Here is a 22,394-nt window from a genome sequence, read left to right as displayed (position 1 = left end):
AAATGGAACAGTATGAGGAAGGCAGGGCCAGGCTCTGCTTGGAGGTGCACAGGGAGAGGATGGAAGGCAAGAAGCACAAGTTGCCACCAGGGACACTGCAGTTATTTGTTAGGGAAGAAACTCCACCATGTGGGTGGCCACAGAAATGGGGTCTGGAGGAGCAGTGGAATCCTCATTGGTGGAGATGTTTGGACATCAGCCTGGCAGAGGCCAAGTAACCAGCTCCATGTTGGCCCTGTTCCAAGTAGCAGCTTTGGTACCAGATGATCTCCAGAGTTTCTGGGTGTAAGAGGATGGCAGTATGATGTAACTGCCCTTTCACCTGACCTCATTCACTGGACTGCACTATTTCACTTACTTCTGATCTAAGTGTTAGACAACTGGGTCAAAAGGAAAAACATACACTATGGTTTTTTTGAAGGACTGCAATTTTTATGGGGAATATGATGTGATCAGCTGATTTGTACATTATGTTAAATAAACAGCATTTAATTTTTATTCTAAAGCTTGTTTTTTCTTAGACTGAAGCTATTGTTTTTCAAATGCAGCATCAGATGTAATGAGTTAGCATTTGGAGAACAATCTTCAGGGTACAAACCTTGAACTGCTAGTCTAGTATGACAGGGTTAGGGGAAAGCAGTGAATCTTGTCCCCAGTAATGCTTTCATTAGTTCAGACCTACATGTGGATGAAATAAACTTTCAAAGCAGTAAGATATTTTTCTCTTAAGGCAGCTGCAGTCAGACAGACTAAATGAACACCTGACATCCCTTTCATGAATAACAATGTAGATCAGTGTTACTAGAATTTGTCATAGTTTGTATTTTAAACATTTTGAGTATGTAGTGAGGCTTGCACATGCTTATAGCGGTCTGTGCTAGTAGGAACCTTTCAGGACCATGATCCTACAAAGCATTCAGACTACACTTACTCCATGAAAAGCATTAAATTGTTATTTGGTAGTATTTGAAAATTAAGGGCCATACTTCTCAATTATTACTAGCTTAAATTTTATCTGGCGTAAGGAAAGTAATCTAACACATGCTTATGAGTAGCTTTGTAAAACTTGGGGGCAAAAGACAATGACTACAGTTTTGTCCAAAGAATAGCTGTTAGGACTTAGAGCTCAGAGAAGGCTGTAAAGTAGCACTGCTGAGGAGGTGTCTGGCTGGAAGAATATACCAAAATGCAATCTTAATATAAAATGTAATAAAAAAATAGGCTTAGCCACTAGTTAAATTTAAAGGGAAAAAAAAAAACCAAAAAACAAAGCAAAACAAAAAACCAAAAAAACAACAAAACAAAAACAAGAAGCACAACAGGGACATCCCATGGATAATTTCCAGTTTTATTCTGCTGCCATAACATAGTCACACAGAAGAACTGAAGTGTAACAGATCATGCTCTGCATTCAAATCTTTTTAATAACATTTCAATAAACCTACTCAAAGAAAACATTCCCCAGTTCTTTATTTGAGGGAATAAATTAAACACAAAATAAAAAATACATACACGCTTGAAATAAATTTTAATATAGCTATTAAAAAAATTCTGGGCAACATTAAAGAATGAAATCTCAGAACCAGCCTGATGTTCTTACATATTTCAAATCAATGTAAATTAAAATGGAACATACTTATTTACTCCTCAAACTTCAGTGCAGCACAAAACAGTTTTAAGTGCCCTGGCACCAAAACAATATACAAATAATGAGTAGACTAGGCCATTGGTAAATTTACCATTTGTTATAGTTTTTCTAATGCTGTAAGCGTGCATCATCTAAAGCCAAATGTGATAGTATTTCTTCGTGTCCATGTCTTTTCTCTCAAATACAGCATTTATCTAGCTGCAAAGATGTAGCCAAATTGAAAACGCCAAGTACAAATTAACAGAATGACATCAAGCATGTTCATACAAACTTTGGACTGGAGAAATGGATGCTGAGCTTAACTTTCCAGACCGTTCCTATCTGAAATGTGACATGTTTGTATCTGTTACTAAGCTGACTGAAGTTTCTAAGCAAGATTAGCTGAAGCAGCAATTGAATATAAGGTTTTGGGCTTGTAGTAATTAGCTTTTTTTCCCACCACCAGAAGCTCCTCTCCTAAGAATTTGTCATACATGATAAAGTGGGAAAGAAAGTTGGAACTCCAACAAACATAGATAAATCTCAATCTTTGCTAGTTATGCCATAAATTGGCCTGTAATATATGAAATTAACAAAGTGCAAATGACTGCCAAAAGCAAAATTTGATGTCCTGATTGTTTTTTATCATCAGAAGGCTTTGTCTTGTTTCTTGCAGCCTTCAAATTGCAATTTAATACTTGGAAATACTTTAAAACTGTACATACCAGTATTTATGTAGAGGAAAATTATGAACAGTTACACTCTTCCTATTAGTCCATAACTCAGCTTTAAGAAGCAGAACAGCATATATATCTGAAAAACATCTAGTTATATAAACATCTTCACCTTGTAAATCAAAGATTAAATAAAGGGTTTTAACAATATCATACCTACTCTAAAAACAAAATACTACATATTTGAAAAGAAGAATTGCATTTATTCAGAAGGACCCTGCTGGTGTTCACAGCCAGGTTGAACAAGGCCTTGAGCAATCTGGTCTCGTGTGAGGTGTCCCTGCCCATGGCAGGGGGCATTGGGACTAGATGATTTTTAAGGTCCATTCTAACCCCTTAACATCCTGTGATTTTTCTTAAGGTTGCCTGTTTTTTATTTCCAAGGATGCAGCTTTAAGGAAATAAGCATTGCATCATTCTTAGATGAAGGGATTAATAAAAGAGAAAATGCAAGAGAATGGGGCAGGATAGAGTAAGCGCTCATGTTCATTTCAGAAATCATGACATCTACGCAGCCAAGTTACAGAGAAGAGATGTAAAAGTGGATTTTCATTTTTTTTCGTTAATACGAATATAGTGGAACAGTATTACAATAGGTATCCCAGTTACATCTCTCTTATTTCTGTTGAAAAATATTTTCCTCTCTGTCCCATGAAAAAGCTACTAGATAGATGTCTAGCTGTTACTGAATTACTCTTTCAAGTTGTTTTTAATAATACTTACATAATAAAAGAAAAAAAAAATAAACTTCAAGTCAAAGTGCAAGCCACCTTGTTTCAGCCCTTCATAAGAATGTTAATATTTTTCCTCATTCATCTTCACTTATTTTTTATATATAAAACTTCAATGAGCTATTAGGAACATACAGTCCTGCAACCCCCACTGTACAGTAAAATCAGCAGATACTTCCTCTATTCAGCCCAAATTAATCTGGAAGTTTCTTTTCAAAATAATCACAGCAATATGGTATTTTTAAGCTGTCCTGTTTCTACAGAAGCAATGAGCAAATCTAAACTCTTAGCCTATTATTGTAACATATTTCAAAGTTTTTAAAAGTAAGCTAGAAGTTAATTTTTCAAGTTTTGATCAGCTACAATAACCTTTCTATGATTGCACTGTAAACTGTTCCAGCTTTCTTATTTAAAGGAACAAACTTCATATCCCAAAGCCCGCTTAGCGGATGCTAAGAATATGAAAAAATATTATAGAAAAGGTTACTGATTGCAAGTGGGAAAAGTGATAATTGAGTTCCTTCCTACATTAATCCTAGATTTTTTTTTTCTAGGCTATTCAGGCTCTTGGAAGCCAGTTTGAACTCCTATGAGCATAATCAACCTGAGAAGCACAGTTAGTGGAAAATTCCCATACCATTACTAACTGCCAGCATTTTTAATGCTCAACTTAGTCTTGTTTTAATTTGACCTTCTGAAATGAAGGTTCACAATAGCATGATTTGAGCCATACAGAAGAGGACTCTTGACAAAAGTTCTCTTAGTTAAGCTGTGGCCAACAATTCCAATGTCACTCCTGCTAGTAATACCTTAGCTGGAAAAAAGCCCCCAAAAATATGTATCATCAGGGCCTAAAAATGGGGTGGGGGAGAAAGAGGAAAAGGAAGATGAAGACTTTATCTTCAGGTACCATATACTATTCAAGTACCACGTAGGAAAAAGGCAGCAATAGGAAACTTGAAGATAGTTTTACCCACAGAAATCAATTAAAAATATATCTATAAACACAAAAGTTCAGTACTCAAAATGCTGCTATTTTGCTGGCTTCTCGAACTCCACTCAAGTAAGCTCCTGTAACGGTCTGAGGAAAGTGCCTATTTGTGGCCTGTAGGAGGAAAAAAAAAAAAAAAAAAAAAACAGGCAAAGAAAAAAAGTCAATCATTTCTAAAACTGGCAGTACAAAATTTTAGTTTATAAGATCAGTTTTGTTTTCCTTAAGGATATACCTACATTTTTAAAAGCCATGGAAAACGTAGAAAAAACATTAAAGGAAACACTCAAGATTTTTAGCAACTTCAAAACTTGCAAGTAAGTCAGCTACAAAAGCAGCAGTCTGTTCTGCTATCTGCACTTTAGTGGGCCAGGTTAAGTTCTGCCCCAGTACAGAATGCATCCTCAAGTGGAGTAACAGACAATTTGACTAAAAATTAATTTTAGTCCTGACCTAAAATATTTGGTAGACTTCCCATGCCCAGAACGATATAAATAAAGAGGGTTCTGTGTCAAGAATCATTATCATATTTATATACTACCTCTGCATTAATGGTGTTGGGTAGCAAGAGATGATCTTCCATAACAAACTGCTCCCAGTAACAAAGATCCTTACCTCACCAGCAAAAAAAACTTTTCCTTGTATGTCTTCAGCGATCATGTCATAAGCTTCACCGCTGCCCCCGGTTTTCACAAAGCTGTACGCCATCTGCAGCCAAGGGTCATTGCTCCATCGAGTAACAAAAAACTTCACTGGGTCAGGAACCTCCTGCATAACCAGAAGAGACGTTAAGCACTGCAAAGAAAAGCTCAGAATTGCACAGCTTTTTTCAAACATTTTCTAGTAATCTTTGGAGTATTTAGTATTATTAAGATACAGATTAGATCACATTCCAGAATTATATTTATTTTTTTTATTACACTACTAACCACAAAAATAATTGTTTGTTAGACTCGCCTGATGCCTGAAACATCACAGCTGCATTATTCTGAATGCAACAGATCTGCATGTTGTAATACATGTAGAAGTACACAAGAAAATAAAATCCCCTTAAAATACGTATACACATACTCTTGTAAACAAATACAATACAGATATTGTTCAATATGTACATATGTATAATGTAAGCAATTTTTGTCTTGGTTAGGCATAATGCTTGTTACATTTAGCTTGTTAAATCTCAAAATTCAATTTTCATTCTGGAGATAATTTTATTCCAATGGATCAATAAGATGATTTAGCTAAGATCAGAAAATGAGCTGTCTTGAAAACTAGGTTCAGGGAGAAAACAAAAACCAGGAAGTCGGTCTGGCTGAGCCACAACGAGTAATACTGTGTATTCTTTTTCACATTGCAGCATGCAAATTCCACAGATTTCTGCCAAAAAGAGCCTGAGTAACACTTGTATGAAGGCTTAGTCAACTACAGCTGTGTCTGACTCTGGAGGAGCTCATGACAAGTAAACAGAAGCAGCTCTGCTTGCCTCTTGCACAAGGTCTGGTATCGCCGGATAAATTCCATTCAGGCAGTACATGAGAAACTCAAGCTCAAGCGATCAAAACAAGGACCAGCCAAATATGACAAGTTGTACGTATGTCCCAGAAGTAGCTCTGGTACACCCCTGAAGCTATTTTGTCTTTGAAAAATCCCACTGCATCGTCCTCAGGTAATTGAAATTCACAACTAATGTAAACCATGGAGACAGCCATGAAAAATCACTCTTCTGGTCCAGATGGGACCAAAGACCCATTTGCTGCATTTTCGTGAGATCAAATACAGGTATGTGAACTTCCACTGCATGTGGTTCTAGTAACAATAAAGCCATTACCAAGCATATGTTTCTAGGAATAGTTGAGTTTTCAGATACTGAACTTCTTCAAAGATGATTAATCCTAACATTTGAACCATCAGTAAAACTTGAGTGATCAGCTCTGAACACAATCATTCCTGAGGATCTAACTGTTCTAAGTAAATTAATTGAGGCATTATTGTCTCTAGAGTGGAATGCAAATAACATTGCTAAGTGAGAGTGTTTTGCTTGCCCTAGATTTCTCTGATTTTCTTCTAATGATGATCTGGGGGGAAGGAAAAAAGTAGAAATTTTTATCTAGTGTGTTTTTTTACATTCAGGATGTAGGGCCCTTGCTAGATCATTTTGCCTGTACTGCCATCCCAAGACAGCTGAGAAAGGGTTGTTAGTTAGTAGAAGAGAAATGGATTGGATTGGTTTGGAGGTGTTGTAATTTCAGTTGCCTTGGCATAGCAGAAGGCAGAAATCAATCAAATTAATCTAGCTTAAAGATCTTATCACATATTACAAGTGCTGATGACCAGAAAAAAAGTGACAACTAAGTAAGAAGTGTGTTTTGTGTTACCTGCCTAAAGTACTGCTTTTAATTAATTTTGCTTTTTAAAAGCATTTTAAAGGATGATAGTTTCATTTTAAATGATAGCATTTAAAGGATGATAGTTGAAAATAGATCATTCTATTTTCAGTTATATACTACTGTCCTTCAGAGAGATCTAAGATATTTCAATATACATTTTTCACACAAGAGTCCAAATATTGTGATTTTTAGTATGTCTCAAAGAAAACCTATTCCCTGAAACTGATAAGAAAAGAAAAATAGTTTTAAATGTCAAAGGTCTGCCTATACATCATGAAGTACTACATTTGAAAGCTTTATTCTGGTGACAAGTTAATTCATCTCATAATAAAAGAGGCTTGCTTCTCTTACCTGCTCCTTAAACAGCTCTCGGAGTACAGTCATACACTGTTGCAATACTTGTTGATCATCTAAATTCTTAATGGTTGTCACAGCATCTCCGGTGACCACTGACATTAAAATGCTTTCTTTGCTCTAAAAACAAGACCTTATTAAGTATTTCATAAACAGTCTATTTTAACTGGTATTGCAAAGATAATTTCAGCTGCAAGGCAACAGTTGTTCTAGAGAAAAGTGGGTTTGATTCCTTGGAACAAAGGGTGCATATTCTACAGTAATTATGCTCAAATTACTACATCTTCTGATGTCTTGTTCACAGATCTGTTACAGTCAGCCCCTTTTACTACTTGCTGAATTCACTGAAAACTTCCTATCTATCTACTTAAAGGCTGTACCCCAAAAAAATAACATTGATAGTGTTAGACTTTGTGCACCCTCTTAAGCTTCAGCTTTGTGCCAAGCTTTCACCTCAGCTGTACTCCATTTCTAAAATGTGTTGACAGAGAGAGTCTATTTAAATACTATTTAGATGTGTTTTTGATCAGACCAATACTAGGTTCTTACCAGCAGATTTTGGATCAAGAAATGAAAGGTCATGTTTACTGGTATTTCTTTCCATTTCATGACATCTGCTACCATGCAGAAGTTTTAGAGGTGAAGTGGTGAGTAGGGAAGAGCACACAGGTTCTGAGTGCCTTTAAAGCACTCTGCCTCTCTTGTTTATGTAAGGCAGTAATTCTTCTGTTACTAACTTTGGTAACTAGTAGAGAATAGCTATCAAGCAAATTAAGCATTATATGTAGGGTCTCTGGACAGCAGCAGCACACTGAACCTCTTGTAGCATGAACTTAAGAGTATTGGAGAGAACTCATTTGAGCAAATTTGTATACAGGCACAAATCAGGCAGTAACAAAGCACAAACGTCACAGGATGGTTTCCTTTTGGAGTAAGACCTCAGGTTACAAAATGGCCTTTTAATTGCTGCCAAGTAGTAAGCAGCAGCTGTTGTAAAAGTATGAAGAGGTACAACATAAATGTGTAATGTATCTGCTTGGAACTAGGAGGGAGGAGAAACATGATGTCAACCCACTGGTTTCAATTTGCTTTGAAATTCATGAGTATGAAACTGACCCTACAGATCTCAGTTTCATGCAGAACTTGGTGTTTGTCTTTTCTTTTGCTATTCCAAATAGTTATTCAGACTACTGAAAACCAGTAAGCATTAGTAAGTCAGCATGATCTTTTTAACTGGATTTTCAGCTGATTTAATAAGGGAACAGAGTCCTAAACTGGAAGTGACTAGTAGCCTTTTTCCCACATTAGCAGGTTTATAGTAAAGTGTTACAGACTTGTCTTCAGTAGAGATCGAGAATGTACTTGCTTGTATATTAGTCTGTATCTGAACAATATTAAACATTCCCATTTATTACAATAAAATATCAATGAGATTTATCTAGATAAAAACACTGCTTCCACTGCTTTTAATAGTTGCAGATGTGTAGGCAGAAGAAAAAATTTGTTGTTTATTAATTATTGCACCTAGATTTCAAACTGAATTTATGAAGGGCCAAGAGAAAACACAGTTGGCATCTATCATACCTCTGGATCCATGTCATAGAAGACACTAAAGAGCCCACGTTGGCTAGAATTGGGTGGAACATGACCAAAAAAATCAGCTCCTTGAATTTTACTGTCCCAAAATCTATATGGAAACTGCAAGGCAATCTAGAAAGATACAGAAAAATGGTCTTTAAGCATTTCATACCACACAACTCATAACAGGATATGGTATATGTTCTTCTAACATTTTCCTGTTTCCACTCATGTAGATACAGTTCTTCCTATGAGTGGGTCTCAACAGACAATATATGAACCTGCCCTCCAAGGGGGACAGGCAAAGAAAAAAAAATGCTGATGTCATAAATTGCAAATGCATAGAATATCAAATCCACAATGGAAGTAATTGTGTAAAATGCTCAAGAAATTTAGCAGATTTCTTTGAAATAAATAAGTAGCATCCTGTATTTGGAGTTTCTTAATCTTGTCTTTAAATTTCAACATTGTTATAATCCCGTTTCTGGCATTACTTTGTTACTGTTTTGTTCTAAGCACACATCTTACTGGGGAGCTTTTCAGGAGAGGCTGTGTTTTTGTATTGGGAAAGGGTAGGAGATTTTACACTGGTCCAACACACAACTTTCAGTATTCTTCGCAAATACTTTACAAACTTCCTAGGTTAAAATGACCTGAAATAAACACATTATTGGAATTCTGAAAGATTGAAGACCATCATGAATCAAAATTAATAACTGAATATTTAAGCAGTGAAATTCTTCTGAAATTGCCATTAAGCTGTGAAATCTAAGAAACAGAAATACATGTGATCCCCAATAAGGTTTTGCTCTCCTGGGCTACTGTATACAAGTAAAACATAAATGTATGTTTAAGCATCATAAACTCTGATAAATACACTGCAAAAGCAACAGACCTGAAATAAACACATTATTGGAATTCTGAAAGATTGAAGACCATCATGAATCAAAATTAATAACTAAATATTTAAACCGTGAAATTCTTCTGTGAACAGTTTCTTTAAAAATGCCATTAAGCTGTGAAATCTAAGAAACGGAAATAAATGTGATCCCCAATAAGGTTTTGCTCTCCTGGGCTACTGTATACAAAACATAAATGTATGTTTATGCATCATAAACCCTGATAAATACACTGCAAAAGCAACATGGACAAAACAGCCAATATTTCTATAAAAAGAAAATTAAAGGCAATATGAAATCACTTACTTTCTCAATGACTCCCGCTCCCAAACTATTAATGGCTTTAATTTTTTTTTCTGACAGTGGAGGATTAAACTGAATGGCATTTTTCTGAAGAAGGGCCAGTGGTACAGTCACTAGTACCTGAAAGAAATACTACAATCACAACAGTACCAAGATCTGAATACAGCACCTAAGCCTCACAGCACCCTCCTAACTATGGATCATGCCAGTAAGACTTAGATTATGCTAGTAGGATGCAGCATAATCATGCACCAGACATTTCTAGATTAATGTCTGGTTTTAGTTCTCATTGATGGGAAACACATGCCTTACATTCAGGTGACAACAGATCCCACAGTTCACTGATCTTAAGTCATAGTCTGATGAACTGCTTGTATCACAGTAGCTAACCATGCTACCAATGCTTCAGTAAATGATAGTCAATGGCTCCCAGATTAACTACACTGTCTGTATGAAACGACAGATAGTCAGTGATTTGGTTTGAATTCCTCCAGAGAATCCTTCTCTTTAAAATACACTCAGTAACACTGTTGATGTCAATCCAATCTTTATCAAATATACATAGAATTTTAAAAATTACTGAAAGCTAAATTACTCAGCATGAAGAAGGTGGGGATACAAAGAATAAGAGAGACTGAGAAAGAGGGGTTGTCAAATCCTGGAAATTTTAACATGATATACATGGTAAGGGGGGTAAAGCTGAGCAGGGAATGGAACTAGATAACATAAATGTCACTTCAAAAGACCAGATAAAAATCTATTTGCTTCACTTAATAGTCTTTAGTTTTTCAAATCAACTTATACTCAAATCTCAAGCATGCTCACCAAAAATTAGGCTCTAGGACACCCAAATAAAAGCCACTAAAATACATGAGTATTCATCTTTGAATGGGGAGAAAATTGACTAAATAGTATTCTGAGAGAAAGAAAAGGAAAGAAAGGACATGTACTGTGTGATCTGTAAAATGCTTAGTCTTGACATATACTTGGTACCTTTTGTGTTGTCCACACCGTCCCATCTGCAGTAGTGATCTGCACTTCTTCACCAGAATAGTCAATACTCTGAACCTATCAAAAGACACATTGAGTGTACTACAAAATGTACATATGCAATGCAAATTCCAGCAAGAATAGCTAAAATAGCACTTGTCAGCAATCAAGAAAGTGAATAACACAAATTTCCAGAGAAATTGTGAAAGACAAAAAATAGTCTTCATGAAGCTGAAAAAGAAAAATCATCATGATTCTAACATGTAAGATCATATAATTTAAGTACTGATAGTCCTCAGAGAGAATTTCAGAAATGTTGAAATTATCCTTTTGGTTCTTTTTAAAGACAAATTGAAACAGTCACAGGTACAGATTCACCTGGTCCCAAAGAATACAAATACATGACTGGGTGTTTCAAAGCAATCCAAGACAGACACTGCATCAATGTTTTCCAGACTCACTGGGAAATTTAGCCGGATGTCCAGCCCTTCTGCCAACTTATCAATCACAGTTGAATATCCCACAGTTAGAAGAGTGTGATCTCCAGCAAACTGGGCAAAAAATTCATTGTGGTCCCATGAGCGTGCAGATACCTGTGGACAGAACATAACTGGCTGTTTCTACTGGAGAGGGGACATGGGTACTATGAAAAGTTCCACAGTTTAGAAGAAGCCACCCTAGTCCCTTTGCAACTGGGAAAAAAAAGTGTATCACTAGAATTCATGGCAATGCTGACAAAATCAAAATGCTTATTTACCTAATGCTAGTATGTAATATATGAATCGCTGGATTAAGAAAAGTCTCATGGGTTGGTCACTAGCAAAGTATTTATGGTTCTGCTTAGTAGAGAAAATAAGGAAAATAGTACAAAAATCCAGGTGAATTGCAGTGTATTTATTTCAGTTGACTGTATCTAGCAAAGCAATCAGATTTTACAGCCTTAGGACTTCATATAAAAAATGGAAATAGCTGATTTCCCAACATGAAGAGAAAATAAGACACAAAAAAAACCCCACTCAATGCAATTTTTCTGTCACTTTGAAGGTTGTTCCATGATACCTTTCACTGACCTTGTCCTCTAGCCCCTGCAACCTTATAGCTAATAAAACAGTGCAGTAAGCAATTGCCACTTAGCAGTGAAAAATCTGAAACAATTTTCAAACTACTATTCAGATGCCAATTCCTATCATTGTAGATGCATAAAATCAATCATATTTTGATTTTAAAATTGAAGGTAAGGTAGATTTTTGCATCATTCTTAATTCCCCTGGGCACTCATGGAATATGAAAATCTGACCTATCAAAATATTTTCCAGTGACTGCTCTGGTATAGCACTGTCCTGCAGATTTTTGTTATGTTCTTGTGTGCTTCTCAGTTCAGATTTGTGCATCTGCACATATCAGTTGGCTGTCCCACTGCTGTAGTACAATTGACACTGAATGTCTTTAAATGTAGCAACAGGACTGAGTAAACAATGCACTGCCAACAACATGATACTTTTGTATTTCCTGGAGCTGTTTGGCTAAAACTGAAGTCAGGAGAGCAGCCAAGTATCAGGCAGCCAAGAGTACCTAGGAGTGGTGAACTGGGGCTCACCACCAGCAGGCTGGAACACTTTAGGAGTCAAATGCCTTTATTCTCAAGATATGTAGCAGGGATGAGAAATACCTCAGTTTCTGAACAGAGCTGAGAAGCAGAAGTCACACCAACATGTGAGGAAGAGTAACTCTCCTGTGAATCGTATCACCCAGAATCTCAGCAAAATGCCTGGCTCCCTTCTAACCATCTACTCTCAACTTCTACTTAAAGAGCATCTCACTGGAAGCAAATCAGGAGCTCACATCAGATTAAATAAGGCAGTGTTGGAGTCAGTGTCTCAGTGCTTTCAAACAATAGGTTATGGGTGTAGGAATAGTCAGGATAGCTGATTCTTCCTCTAGGGCCACAGAATGGATCAGGTGATTTCTCAATATTACTTCTGACTGTCTTCTGTGAAGCTCGGTCACTTCAGAACACAGCTGTCAAAACCCACCTGAGAGAGATTGCTGCCGCAGGCATATTCCAAATTACTGAGATGGAACTGTAGCACTTTTTCTTCCAGCTCACTGAACTGGATACCAGACTCCTGAATAAAGGCTTTATAGATCTCTTGTATTTTTTCTGTGAAAGAACACATTTAAAGTAAGAATATATGACAGTTTGTCAGAAGTGCTACTGCATTGCAACATGATGTTCGCTGGATCACAAGATTTTGACGCTTATTGCTAATTTGTACCAAGATGTTTTTCTTCTCAAAGAAAAAAAGAAGAAAAACAAAACTGCAAGATCTTTTCAGTGATAAAGTACAACTTTGTTCTGTACTCATAGGTTTCTGAGTGAGACAAGAGAGAAATTAATTATTTAGCTATCATCAATATGCAGGTGAAGATTTCAGGTAAATACACTTTAAGATAATGGAGGATCCTTGCAAATAAATCCTGATTAATTTTTACAAAATCAAAGAACTGAGAAATTTGATCTAGGGCTCACTGAAGAAAATAGGAGTTACTAATTCTGTCTTACAGAATCCATGCTGAAGAGATTTGGGAGGCAGACATTTCTGAGCAAGTTTATTTTTTGCTGTTGGGTTTGCAAGCTGTAAGTGTGGTGGGAGGCGTTACCAATGGAGATGGGACTATTCTTGCCAGCAGAAGGCTTTGATCAGGCTCTTTTTTAGGCAGATTAGTCAAAAAGTATGGAAGCTAACTCTAGCATGGCCTGCTTCAGCCAGAAACAAGTCTTTTGAGCTGCTAGTGACACTAGTTATACTGAAAAAGCTACCTCATAAAACAAGATACAATATCAGAAATATCTATTGGATTTACGGTCAGATGGACAGCCACAGACTTCTAAAAACATCTGATATAAGAGCCAATTTAATACAGAACTTTATGAACACAGCCAACATCTTCACTTTGCAATACATGTCTCACTTACCACCAAGAGGAACATCTTGATGTTGAGTTTTATCTTTTCTCCACTCAGAGACGACATCTAGGATGGCATTGAAATGAAAGTCCATACGTTTATCAATAGTGGGATCTGTTATCCTTCCACCTTCCTGGATCAAGTCACATTTCTCCCCTAGTTTGTGCATTTTAATGCCAAGCTTAAGAAAAAGACATTTTATTGCTTTTTTAAGTATGGAAAAACTACAGCACCCAGCCTGCTCAAAGTTACTTAACCTAAGGTGAGTGCCTCACATTTAGTGATACCATTTAAAAAACATCAACAACTTTAGTCAGAGTAACTCCTGCTCTCTTCAAACTGGAATACCAACAATCCTATCTGTTAATTGTCCACAATATTTTTTTTTAACTTTTCCATCCTTTCCTTTATTGGGGATTCACAGAAACTTCCTCTGGAACTTTTCTATCAGGCAAAGGCTAGTAAAGAAATTTAGTCTGGTAATCAAACATGATGAACCAGTCTCCTTTATTTCTACCTCAATTTATTTTCTAAGTCACAATTAAAATCAGTTTTATTTTTTATAATTTTCTAGTGTCTGAGACCCAAACAGTTCCCTGAATTCAGGAATTGACAGGATATTGCTTGCCAGTTAAACACCAGTGTTATTAACAACCAAGCAAAGAAAGAAATTTTTTGGAATTAAACCTTGCTTTGCTTGTCCATCCTACATCAAAACACAACAGTGCTAAATTTGAATAAAGATGGTTTTGCATTCTACAGAGTCAATCCAGAAAAAAAATAGCACAAATACAGTGCTAATTTCTTCCTAGGGGCTTTTTACTTAGGACATGCTCCAGTGTTTTTCACATATCCTCACATCTCTCTAGGCTGTTGGTCACCACTGCAGATCTTAAGATACAGCTGTACTTTCAATGAAAAATCACATTAAATGTGATGAGCATCTGAAGTATATCCAGAAGCCATTGTTCCTCATTTCATAAATAAAACATGATTTTTTAAAAAAAAAACAGAATTTCTTCATGGCACTATAGGGCACTAAACAATTAAAATGGCATGGGCTGGATTTGCACGTGTCTCTGAGGAAAACCCATACTCAGATTCCAGATGGAGAAATTCAGATTCCTACCTCCAAAAAACCAAAACCAAACCAGCAAGTAATAAGAATTTTTAAAGAAATTGAACTGCAGCATGTTTGCATCAGTAGCAATTTAGTTGTTAGGCATGTAAATCTTAACTAGTGCAGAATTCAGCTAGAAATATCAAGAGGCTGCAAAGGAAATCCATCACAAAAGCAGTAGCCTCCCACAGTAAAGCCTTTTTCAGCCCTGAGGAAAGCTGCTGGGGACCTTTTATGTTACTATCTCTAGAAAAGAGGAAAAAAGTGGTTTCTTCTGGTTCTGAAGCTGGAGCCACCTTGCTTTTCTTTACGTAATGTGCCTGAAACCATTCTAGAGCCCTTCTCTGTTCCCAGCTGTTATCAAAGATATATTAGCAACATGGAGTTTACTTACAATGCAGAACAGGATTTTAATCCTATCACAAGGAAAGGACTCCCACCCCTACCCAGCCATCTGAGCTTGGCTTTAACAAGTTTTTCACTGGTGATAATCATGACCACTGCAGGAACCCACTTGCTCACACATTAGTGCCACTGGGTTGTTGACACATCCATTGACGATTTGTGCACCTCTTCCAACAGTGACTCCTGTGAACGTCTTGTCATCCCACACTCGGCCACCAATTCTGTCTTTAGCTTCTAAGACAATGACCTGCGGCAAAGTGCAGCTTAGTAAATTGCAAGGCTTAATTCTATTAAACATATCTGTTCAACTCCAGAGCAAACGAGAAAACAAAACACAAAAAACCCCCCCAAGCAATCCTGCAGTGTTAGCAATCATAACACTTTTTTCATTTCTGGATTATTTGTAGTTAATTTATGCATTTAAATCATCTTAGAAAGGTTACACTTTGGGGTAGACACATATAAATGTAACTGTTACTTCAGAAACAACCCTAACAAAAATAAACCTTCTTTTTTTAAAAAAAGCTGAAGATTTATTTTGGAAATCTCAAAACTGGAGTTTAAGGCACGCTACAGGCTATTAAACACAAATAGCTACAGGCTATTTTGTCTATACAAAATATATGCTGCATGCTGTTTAATTTTAGATACAAATAAATGCTGGTTTTAAACAGCAGGTTTACTCAGTAAAACTCCAGATTAATTAGGGTGCCCTGTACATACATGTTTGTAACAAGAATGTAGGCTTGTTCTTTTTGATGGACAACACTTTTCAAAGAGAGAAAGTCTGATTTTTTTAAGTAATGTACTCTAAAGCGTCTTACCTTAATTCCAAAGTTGTGCAGTTGTCGGGCTGCTGCTAATCCTGCTGCACCAGCCCCAACAATAATGACAGATTTCTAAAAAATATTAAAGTATTTAAATAAAAATAGTTAGACATAAAATAGAAATTGTAATTTCACTCTCATTTGCTAAAGGCAAAAATGTTTGTAGGTTTCAGAAGTCCAGGCTCTCTTGTCATCTAAAGTAATCTGTGATAACTTTTAAAGATGGCAGCGCGTTTAATATAGAAAAAGATCAGTGGTAGCTTTGAAAACAGTTTTTAAGCACTTCAGAAGAAGATGCCTCAGGCTTTTTAACAGAAGGAGCTGAAGTGACAAAAGTAGGAATCTATTTGAATTTATCAGACAAGAAACATACTTTCTTTGTAAAGATTTCAATTGGGTTGACCCATAAAAACTATTTTATAAATTAAAAACATCTACAAATACACTTTCAAACATGACTTACAATTTCTAGGAGATATCCTGTTACAGAATACTGTAACTTAATAAATTTTGGGTGCTATCTAACAACTTGCTAGTCATAAACATGTTCCCTCTTAATCACAGTTCTTGCAAACCAACCTGGAATAGCAGTTTCTTTACCTATGGAAGCAGAGGTGTATTATAGAAGCCACAGAACCTGTATATTTTTCACACAGTTCCCATCCATTTGAACAGCACATGGGAAGAACAAACCCATGGGAATGAATTCCACAGATTTTAGTGGGAAAAAATCTTTTTTGGAAGGAGTCTAATTGATGTTGTTTCCGTACCCATTGAAGGCATAAGAGAACAATGTTAAAAACATATCAGGTTTGAGATGTAATTTTCCCTATCATTCCATCCATTTATGTAAATGAGCCAAAAATCCAGAACCAAAAATTTATTGCACGCACCATGTAGTTTTATAGCACTAATAATATAGGGATTATTACAGCAACTTACATTGTGGTATTCCTTAGGAAGAAGGTGTTGGTCAGGACTGACTGACAAAATCCCTGTATTAATTAGCCCTTTCCTTGTCATAAAATACAGGATCCTCTCCATTTCCTGTACACAACGGATCCGCACAAGGCCCCGAACAATTATATGATGGATACATTTTTGAGGGGTGAGAGCCTCCTGCAAACGAGAAAGGAAGAACAGAAATTGCTGATTTTGTAATATTCCATTTATAAATATTATGTAAACATATGAAAACTGTAAACCAAATGGTAAAAAAATCACACCTCAAGCTTCTGAGAGCATTTTAAAAGAATTTTTGTGGAAATTTCTTGTTAGTGTGCTTTACACAGTAAGGTAACAATTTATTAAGTAAGATTTACATGGAATAAAACCAAATGAGTCTAGAAGAGACTTTTGATAACTCCATGGTATGTTCCATTAGTACAGGAATGGTATTGAAGCAGATTCCCATTTACAAAATGAACCTACATGGTGAAATGTTCACAATAGCATTCTAGTAAAATCCATTCCAAAATGGCATTCTGAAGGAAAAGGAGATTAATATCCAAAGCCTTTCACATAAATGCAGAGATCCCTATCAGAAAGCATTGGTATGTGAAACTTCAGGAGTTCGACTGAAGGCAGTGCCATAGGCTTAGCCTAAATAAAAAGACAATCACTTTCCTGTCCAACAATCAGGTTTAAAAAAAAAATCAAATCAAAAAGCACCACAAAACACTGTTTAGATGTGTTCAAGCATCCCTTTAAAAAGCTGGACAAGCACTGTAGAGTGATAATTTAAAAACTTATGATTTTTACTGCAGAAGAAGCTCCTATGCGGGGAAAGGAAGGGGAGGGGAAGGGGAGAGGAAGAAAGAAAAACTCTCAACCCCAACAAGCCCCCAAAACCTGTCAATCTTAGAATGGATTTTCAAAAACATGGGAGAAATTTTTCTGGTGCATAAGAAGACATCCAAGAAGTGAGTCCCCATACCAGAAAAGCTGCTATTATTTTTAAACAAACAAATTAGCTATCACCATCTCTTACCTTGCAGTTTGTGTACCACAATGCCAAAATCAAGTTTCTCAATGCCAGGTACATGGTAGGATCTCGTGAATATTCTGGGAACTCATAGAGCTCATCCAGTTCCATGACATCTGGCCTCACACAAAGTGCTTTCCCACATTCATTGGGCTGGTAAAAAGGCTGGAAATACTTGTTCATGCCTGCAACTGCATAAAGAACACACCAGGAATTAGTCATACTCCATCATATCTTCATCATGTCCTTCTCCCTCTAAAACAATCCACTGACCTCACACAGATAACAAGTAAGGAAGCTTTCCAGCCTCTAGGAGCCTCCAGAATGATTTCATTTACATGGCTCTCCTCCCTCCTGCCCTCTAGGCTGTACATTAATTATTGCCCTGCTGCCTCATGGGTACGCCTTGGACCTATCAGAGCTACAGTTTTGTCAAAGAAACAATAACTTTTCATGGCACTCCAATGCCATCAGTCCAACAAGGAGTCGGATCTAAATTCAAGTCTGAGGACTAGCATCACTGTACAGACTCAGGCAGTACTCTGAACTCCTTTCTTCTTCAACACCCAATACTGCCCAGAGGGAGTAGTAATTATTCATCTTCCACGTTCGGTATTGGTAGCTCTACGTAATGAAGTTTTCTGTTAAGCGGATATAACATCTGTTGAACATACAAACAGATTTCTTTTCAGCACTTGAGGAGAACAAAGCCTGCTAAGACAGCACAGAAGCCGAAATTTCCTCAAAGCACTCTCTCTGAGATGAGTATGACAATCCTGAATTACCTTTCTCTATACCTCACCTATTCTGCCAATCTGCACTCCCAGGCTGTCACTAGCAAAAAAAAGAAATCTAAACAGAATCTGAATGCTTTAAGAAATCAATTTCTTTTCTTCAAAGCCCCAAGGTTCCATGATATAAAAACTAGCCGAATCCTAGGGTTTTTTTGATAAATCTTCATTTCCTTAAGAATGCCAACAGTCTTTAAGTACCTACATGGTAATTTCTTGTTTCTGTACACAAGTGACAGTGGCACACAGAAAGCCTCTGTAGTCTGTGCTTACTCCCTAAAGAAAAGCTGTAAGAAATGTATTACCTTTATCTTACAAGCAAGCAAATGGCATCAAACGACAGAGACAGTCAGACAAAGACTGTGTATTAGTGACTGCTAAGAACAGAACCAACCTGAATCAGGGAAATTAATGTGCCTTATAAACTGAGCTATAACACAAGATCTATCACATCTATTTAGGCAACAGAGCCCTGCAGATGGCCCTTACCAGTCACATTAGGCACGCTCTTTAGGTGCTCTAACTTCACAAGGTTGGATTCACCAGGTGACCGATTAGTGCTGGTACAGGATGGACTCATGCCCACGCAGTCTGGATAATATGCAGCTAGAAAGGGAGCTGCCACACTGTCTTTCAGCAAAGGAGGGAGTATGAGCATGGAGTACCACCAATGGTCTGAAACTTCAGCCACTCTCTGGCCAAGCGGAGAAGTGAAGGAAAGAGGGGAGAAGAGAACATGTCAGTACTTCAAAAACGTTGGAAAATTAACCAATTTTCCCCCTCCCTCCAAAACTGAGACCAAAAAGCACTAGAAGTACCAATCTCGGAATTGCAAGTCATAAAGACATTTTCTCTCCCTCTTTCCCCCTCCTCAGCCTGACACAGAAAACCTATAGTATTGATCTCTTCTCAGACATGGAGCTGAAACTTCACAAACTTCATATCATGTGGAAATCAAACAAATTAAACAGGCCAAAACAACACATCTATGCCTTATCAGGCCCTTTACAAAACATTTACAGTCATTTATGCATCCAAAAATCTGAACTTAGAACTAAGTACACACTAACTGATCAATTCAATTTAGATTCTGCTATCCCCATCAAAGACCTTCTAGAACCCTAAGAAGTGCTAATGATTCACCCTTAATTTAGAAGTCAGGCATGCATCAGGGAAACAAAGCCACAAAGCTTCTACAAAAGTCAACAATAAGCTTGAATGTGTTCCATTTAGAAGTATCCTGTAGATAGAAGTACACTTAGAAGTACCTCAGGTACACTTGTGAACACGGCTTATTGAACATAAGTTTATATGAAATCAGAAATGTGAGGTGATGTGATCACAAACCCCTTGAAACACCAACATACATCATGTATGTACATTTTGTATTACAAGGGAGAGGAGAGAAAACATGCTTAGGTGTTCTCTTGCAGTCTTCAAAAAAGTGAGATTAGCTTGACTAAAGATAGAAACTGCCTGAAAGACAAGGAAATTTTAGGATGGGGAATTTTACTTGAAAGCTGGCAACTGAATACTATTTTGCCTGATCAAAAAATGAGAATTAGGAGTAAACTTGGAGTCACAGGCCATGACTAAAAGACACCACAAACCACTTGAAAGCTACTTAGGGAAAAGAGGAAAAATATGAGAAAATAAAAGGCCCTAGGCTCTGCTGCAAATAGTGTTTCTCAGTTTCCTGAGCAAAATGCATAAATACTGACATAATTGGTCAAAGAAGCAAAATAAAAAATGAAATAAATATGCCATTGCTTTCATATTCTAGGACAAATGAGACTTAGGGAAAAGAGGAAAAATATGAGAAAATAAAAGGCCCTAGGCTCTGCTGCAAATAGTGTTTCTCAGTTTCCTGAGCAAAATGCATAAATACTGACATAATTGGTCAAAGAAGCAAAATAAAAAATGAAATAAATATGCCATGCTTTAAGATTGCTTTCATATTCTAGGACAAATGAGGAGGAACAGCCACTACTCACCAAGTCCTCAGGCATGGAACATTGGTCTGAGCCCTCAGTCTGAAAGAAAAGGGAATGGTATGACAGCTGTTCTTATGTTGAATGGAAGAAATTAAGTATAACGCAAAATAATTTTCTATGGCATAATTCTCTAAATTAAAAAAAAATAAAAGTGTTTAGTGTTAACCTTCTGTAGTAGACATGATTGTTAAAAAAAGAGGTAGAGAAACGTGTGTAGGTCAAAAACACAGCACACCATGAAGCAAAAGCACTCTAAAAATGTTTCTCATTTGTTAAGCAAGTTTCTACTGATCAGACATTAAAAGATACATTCTATTCCATAAAATGGGATAGAACACTGAAACAAATTCAGAAAAAAACAACAGAATTTTACAGAAAAATTCTGGAAATATCACACATTTTTCCAGAGCAACTCTTTTAGTCTAGATTATAAAAGACAGTTTCTTATTTATTTTAAGAGTATCTTTGTCACAGGGTTTCAAAATTAAATACTGACCCTTCAGGTTTTCATATGGTCATTATTTTCATGCTATGTTTCTTCACGTTATAAGTGCCATACAGATTCTATGGCACTTTAAGGACTCTTTCCAATTTCAGGAGTTATCTTCATGCCAAAGCTGAAACTTTTTATGTAAAGTTCCATGACAGACTTGATAGTAATTAGGAAAAGCTCATTGAGCTTTTCAAATGCTTTCCTCAATAATGAAAAAAGGCCACACAAAACTGTAATGAGAATTTTGGTGTATTTCTATTTTGTGCATGCTGATAATAATCCCCTAGCTGAAGAATTTTACAATTGACTGTGCAGACAAATCTATTTCAGACAGTTCTTTCTTGACAGAAAACAAAAATTCCAAGTAGCATTTAGGCCTGCCACTGTGCAGCTCTCCAGGCCATCAGGCTTTCATTTTGACATTAGAGACACTGAGCAGCAAGCAAGAAGAAATTAATTTCTGCAAACAAGAAATCCCAACTTGTTAAGTTTCAATATGAGCAAAACTGTTGTGTGGTACCTTGGTGGAATTGTTCAGTTTCATACCACATCTGTAGGTTTTTGCTATTTGTGGTGTCAGTTGGATTTCCTTTGTCAGCTGACGCCATTTACCACATTCTGGCTTTGTGCACTGCACCTACAAGTCAAAAAACAAACATGTTTTTACTTGCTGCTTGTGATTACAGATAAGATTAATGCAACTAAAATAACCAGTTAGAAAGAAGCCAGACATGGGAAAGTTGTAAAACATAATTGTTAGATACGTTCTTGTGTAATCATCAGGTCATAAGTAGTGTTTGATCTACAGAAATATTCTACCCATTTCTGCAAAACTGAATTTCTGCACAGAACCTAAGGCCCAAATTAATTCAATTCCCCATTACTATGGTTTTGGTAGACTTTGCAAGCATTACTTCAAAAATATATTCTTCATCACTTAGAGAAAAAAAAAAAAAAACTCAAACAAAACACCACTACCACCAAACTTCCTTCCATTCCCATCTTTCTTCTGCTCTTTTTACCAGGGAAATACAAAACCTGATTTCAAAGTCTTTCACACTTACACTCTTCCTGCCTAATCTCATTCTACCTGAAAATCACAACCACTGCTTCACTTAAAAGTAACAGAAGATTGGTCTTTGTAGGGTGTGGAGAAAGTCTCCAACAGTGGAGGAGCTGATCGGAATTTTTATCTTGAGCTTTTTCACAATCCTCTAA

At 36.6% G+C, this 22,394-nt stretch overlaps 1 protein-coding gene across 2 annotated transcripts in view; it reads right to left on the bottom strand.

Moving 5' to 3' along the window:
• Nucleotides 1–1,327: 1,327 nt before the first annotated feature.
• The window catches only part of KDM1B (lysine demethylase 1B), a 28,122-nt gene continuing 7,055 nt past the window's right edge, over nucleotides 1,328–22,394 (bottom strand). Inside the window, exons 7-22 of one of the 2 annotated variants that reach the window (XM_039712060.1) lie at nucleotides 21,697–21,813; nucleotides 20,684–20,722; nucleotides 19,179–19,383; nucleotides 17,905–18,089; nucleotides 16,857–17,033; nucleotides 15,912–15,986; nucleotides 15,197–15,334; nucleotides 13,572–13,743; nucleotides 12,628–12,755; nucleotides 11,056–11,187; nucleotides 10,598–10,672; nucleotides 9,608–9,724; nucleotides 8,409–8,534; nucleotides 6,822–6,944; nucleotides 4,699–4,851; nucleotides 1,328–4,197 (exon numbers count right to left, since the gene is read on the bottom strand). In XM_039712060.1, the coding sequence (XP_039567994.1) occupies nucleotides 4,114–4,197; nucleotides 4,699–4,851; nucleotides 6,822–6,944; nucleotides 8,409–8,534; nucleotides 9,608–9,724; nucleotides 10,598–10,672; nucleotides 11,056–11,187; nucleotides 12,628–12,755; nucleotides 13,572–13,743; nucleotides 15,197–15,334; nucleotides 15,912–15,986; nucleotides 16,857–17,033; nucleotides 17,905–18,089; nucleotides 19,179–19,383; nucleotides 20,684–20,722; nucleotides 21,697–21,813 (2,046 nt within the window). In that variant the 3' untranslated portion in view covers nucleotides 1,328–4,113. The remainder of the gene's footprint in view (nucleotides 4,198–4,698; nucleotides 4,852–6,821; nucleotides 6,945–8,408; nucleotides 8,535–9,607; nucleotides 9,725–10,597; nucleotides 10,673–11,055; nucleotides 11,188–12,627; nucleotides 12,756–13,571; nucleotides 13,744–15,196; nucleotides 15,335–15,911; nucleotides 15,987–16,856; nucleotides 17,034–17,904; nucleotides 18,090–19,178; nucleotides 19,384–20,683; nucleotides 20,723–21,696; nucleotides 21,814–22,394) is intronic. The other variant, XM_039712059.1, reaches the window with a different exon arrangement.

The sequence above is a fragment of the Passer montanus genome, unplaced genomic scaffold, assembly GCF_014805655.1.
Source record: "Passer montanus isolate IOZ18808 unplaced genomic scaffold, ASM1480565v1 scaffold26, whole genome shotgun sequence".
Lineage (NCBI taxonomy): Eukaryota > Metazoa > Chordata > Aves > Passeriformes > Passeridae > Passer > Passer montanus.
The sequence above is the reverse complement of the archived record's forward strand: the minus strand, read 5'-3'. Positions and strand labels throughout refer to the sequence as shown.